Consider the following 2,323-nt stretch of genomic DNA (forward strand, 5'->3'; position numbering starts at 1 on the left):
GGGGGGGGGGGGGGGGGGGGTGACAAAGCAGATCAGTGAGAGGATGTGGGACTGCAAAGCGAAGCAGTGGTGTTAGCATTAGGCATGGATTTCCTCTTATTCTCACTGGGCAAGCACAGCCAATCCACATGGCCTTCTTATGCCTGAAATGAGATAGTACACATTGCTCAAATCTTTTGAACACTTCATAAAAGCTGGGACTGACCTTACACCTCTGTGACATGTTTGCCACAAGCAGGAAAAAAAACAAGGGGAGAAAAAAATGGTCAGATTTCCTTTCTTGCTGACACACTGGCTACAAGCAGCACAGAATGAGCTTGAATGAGCCTTGGTGGAGCGTGTACGCACAACAACAAAGAACTATGCGTGCAAGGGGGAGAAATGGGGTTATGGTGGGGAGCTGGCATCAGACTTACAGGGACTAGCTTCCAATACCATTTGGAGGGAGACTATCCAGTTTGCAGGGACAAGAGAGGGGAAGAGGGGACAGATGAGGAAGAGGAGCAGAGATATTAACAGGTCAAAGGTCACAGACAAAAGGAACAGATCTGCTTCCGGTTTGAACAGAGAAAAAGAGAGCAGGGTCAGAACAACTCCAAAATGCCATTAGGGAGAAACATTCCTTTAAACATAGGATCTTGCTGTTGTGTTGCAAAGACACCTGATACAGACTAGTGAAAACTTCTTAAAGTCCCCATAAGCCAAATGTATGGCACTGCTGGGAGAAACCTTTTGGCCATTTTGGCTCTTGTATTTGAGGTTCTTGAATCTTTCAGCTTTAAAAGAAGCTATTGGACGATTCTCTATGTGGCTTTACCTTTTGGTGGCTGGGGGACTCCAGAGGGTGGTGCTTGACTTTATGCTCCCGTTCTGCAATCTCCCTCATCTTCATGTTCACCTGCAGTAAAAATAAAGACGATCAAGAAACCACATTAGGTAATTGGTAATGGCGCCTACTTTCTCAGTAGAAATCTGGAAAATGTTTCTTTGTACATGCCGCAGGTGAGTTATCTGATCACACCCCTACCGTGACAGTATGTTTTTCTCTTTGGTCCAAAACAGACAACACAACAAAAACGTGTACATTTTCAAAATAGTCCTGGAGGCTAGCTTGTAAAAACTCCATCTTTAAATACTTGTCGATGGGCACTTATCTGTGTTTTCTGACATGTAATGTCTCAACAATAAATAGATAAATCATTGGTATACCCCTAATTTTTTATATTTGTTTCAAATCTCAAACAGACAATTTCCTCCTTCCAGACATTGCTGGTGTGGGACATCATGATATGTAATAGACACACTGAGTCACGGCTACGCTGCTTCAGGCGTTTCAACCCGTTGAAAGATGAGTGCAACATGAGCCTGGGCCTCTTGTGTGTGCACCAGAGCCACACTCCTATCTGTTGGCTCATCTCTGAGCACCAGAGCCTTTCAGGCCTTAAGAAAACGAGTTGGCCACTATAATGTCAGCGTGAAACTGATTATTCAAACCACATTAAAAGCAGCCTAGGGTCATAGTCAGATAGACATTTAGGAAAAACAAATACTTGACTCAATGCAACACGTTTTGAAAACTCTTTTATCCATGTGCAGCTGTGTTTCTTTAAAGTGCACCTATCATGCTATTTCTAGGCAGATAACCCATTCTAGCCATGCCTCATATCCCTCTATTTTACTTCCTGTTTCAAAAGTGCGGATTTGGGGTATAAAGCTTTAAAAATAATAATAATTGATATAAAAAAAAGGAGGGGGCTGAGCTCATGCGGGACCCGGCAGCTACTGTCTAAAACTAAATACTGCCGTGATGAAACGCCATATCATGGATTATCAAGGATTATTTCTGAAACAGTATGGAGCTCAAAGGCTTTCTCTCTTGACGGTTATACCACAAGGTGAGTTGCTATTTATTTCCTGCTTCTTCACACACATGCTCTCCAGTACAGGTTAGCTCTGAGTGTTAGCGATGCTAATGTAAATACCGACCATACTACGTCCAAAACAGTCGGGCATTGTTTCTGATAGCAACTTTCTGATAGTGCCGTGGGTCCACATATCCGTTATTACGTCATATCAGACGCAAATCTGGATCAGATCCGTTGTACCCCCGTTTTTAGAGATTTGGGTACGGAGGAAAAGAGAGAGGGTTTTATTTTCTGACGCTGCTCGAGTTCCCCGACACACCGGGGACACATATTTATGTATAAAAGACATCAAAAAGTGCATTTTGCATGATAGGTCCCCTTTAATTGTTGTATTCTTGTCTGTGCTGTGTGTACCCACCTTGTTGATCCAGAAGACCATGGCGTCCTCCAGGTCAAAG

The 2,323-nt window shown here is 43.4% G+C and overlaps 1 protein-coding gene across 2 annotated transcripts in view; it reads right to left on the bottom strand.

Annotated features, from left to right (window-relative positions):
- Nucleotides 1-2,317, bottom strand: part of camsap1b (calmodulin regulated spectrin-associated protein 1b) — a 17,201-nt gene extending 14,884 nt beyond the window's left edge. For both annotated transcript variants that reach the window (XM_010789547.1, XM_010789546.1), the window contains exons 1-4: nucleotides 2,284-2,317; nucleotides 818-898; nucleotides 417-449; nucleotides 206-214 (exon numbers count right to left, since the gene is read on the bottom strand). In XM_010789547.1, the coding sequence (XP_010787849.1) occupies nucleotides 206-214; nucleotides 417-449; nucleotides 818-898; nucleotides 2,284-2,304 (144 nt within the window). In that variant the 5' untranslated portion in view covers nucleotides 2,305-2,317. The remainder of the gene's footprint in view (nucleotides 1-205; nucleotides 215-416; nucleotides 450-817; nucleotides 899-2,283) is intronic.
- Nucleotides 2,318-2,323: the final 6 nt, after the last annotated feature.

This window comes from Notothenia coriiceps, unplaced genomic scaffold (genome assembly GCF_000735185.1).
Source record: "Notothenia coriiceps isolate Sejong01 unplaced genomic scaffold, NC01 NC01_scaffold00033003, whole genome shotgun sequence".
NCBI classification, from domain to species: Eukaryota; Metazoa; Chordata; class Actinopteri; order Perciformes; family Nototheniidae; genus Notothenia; species Notothenia coriiceps.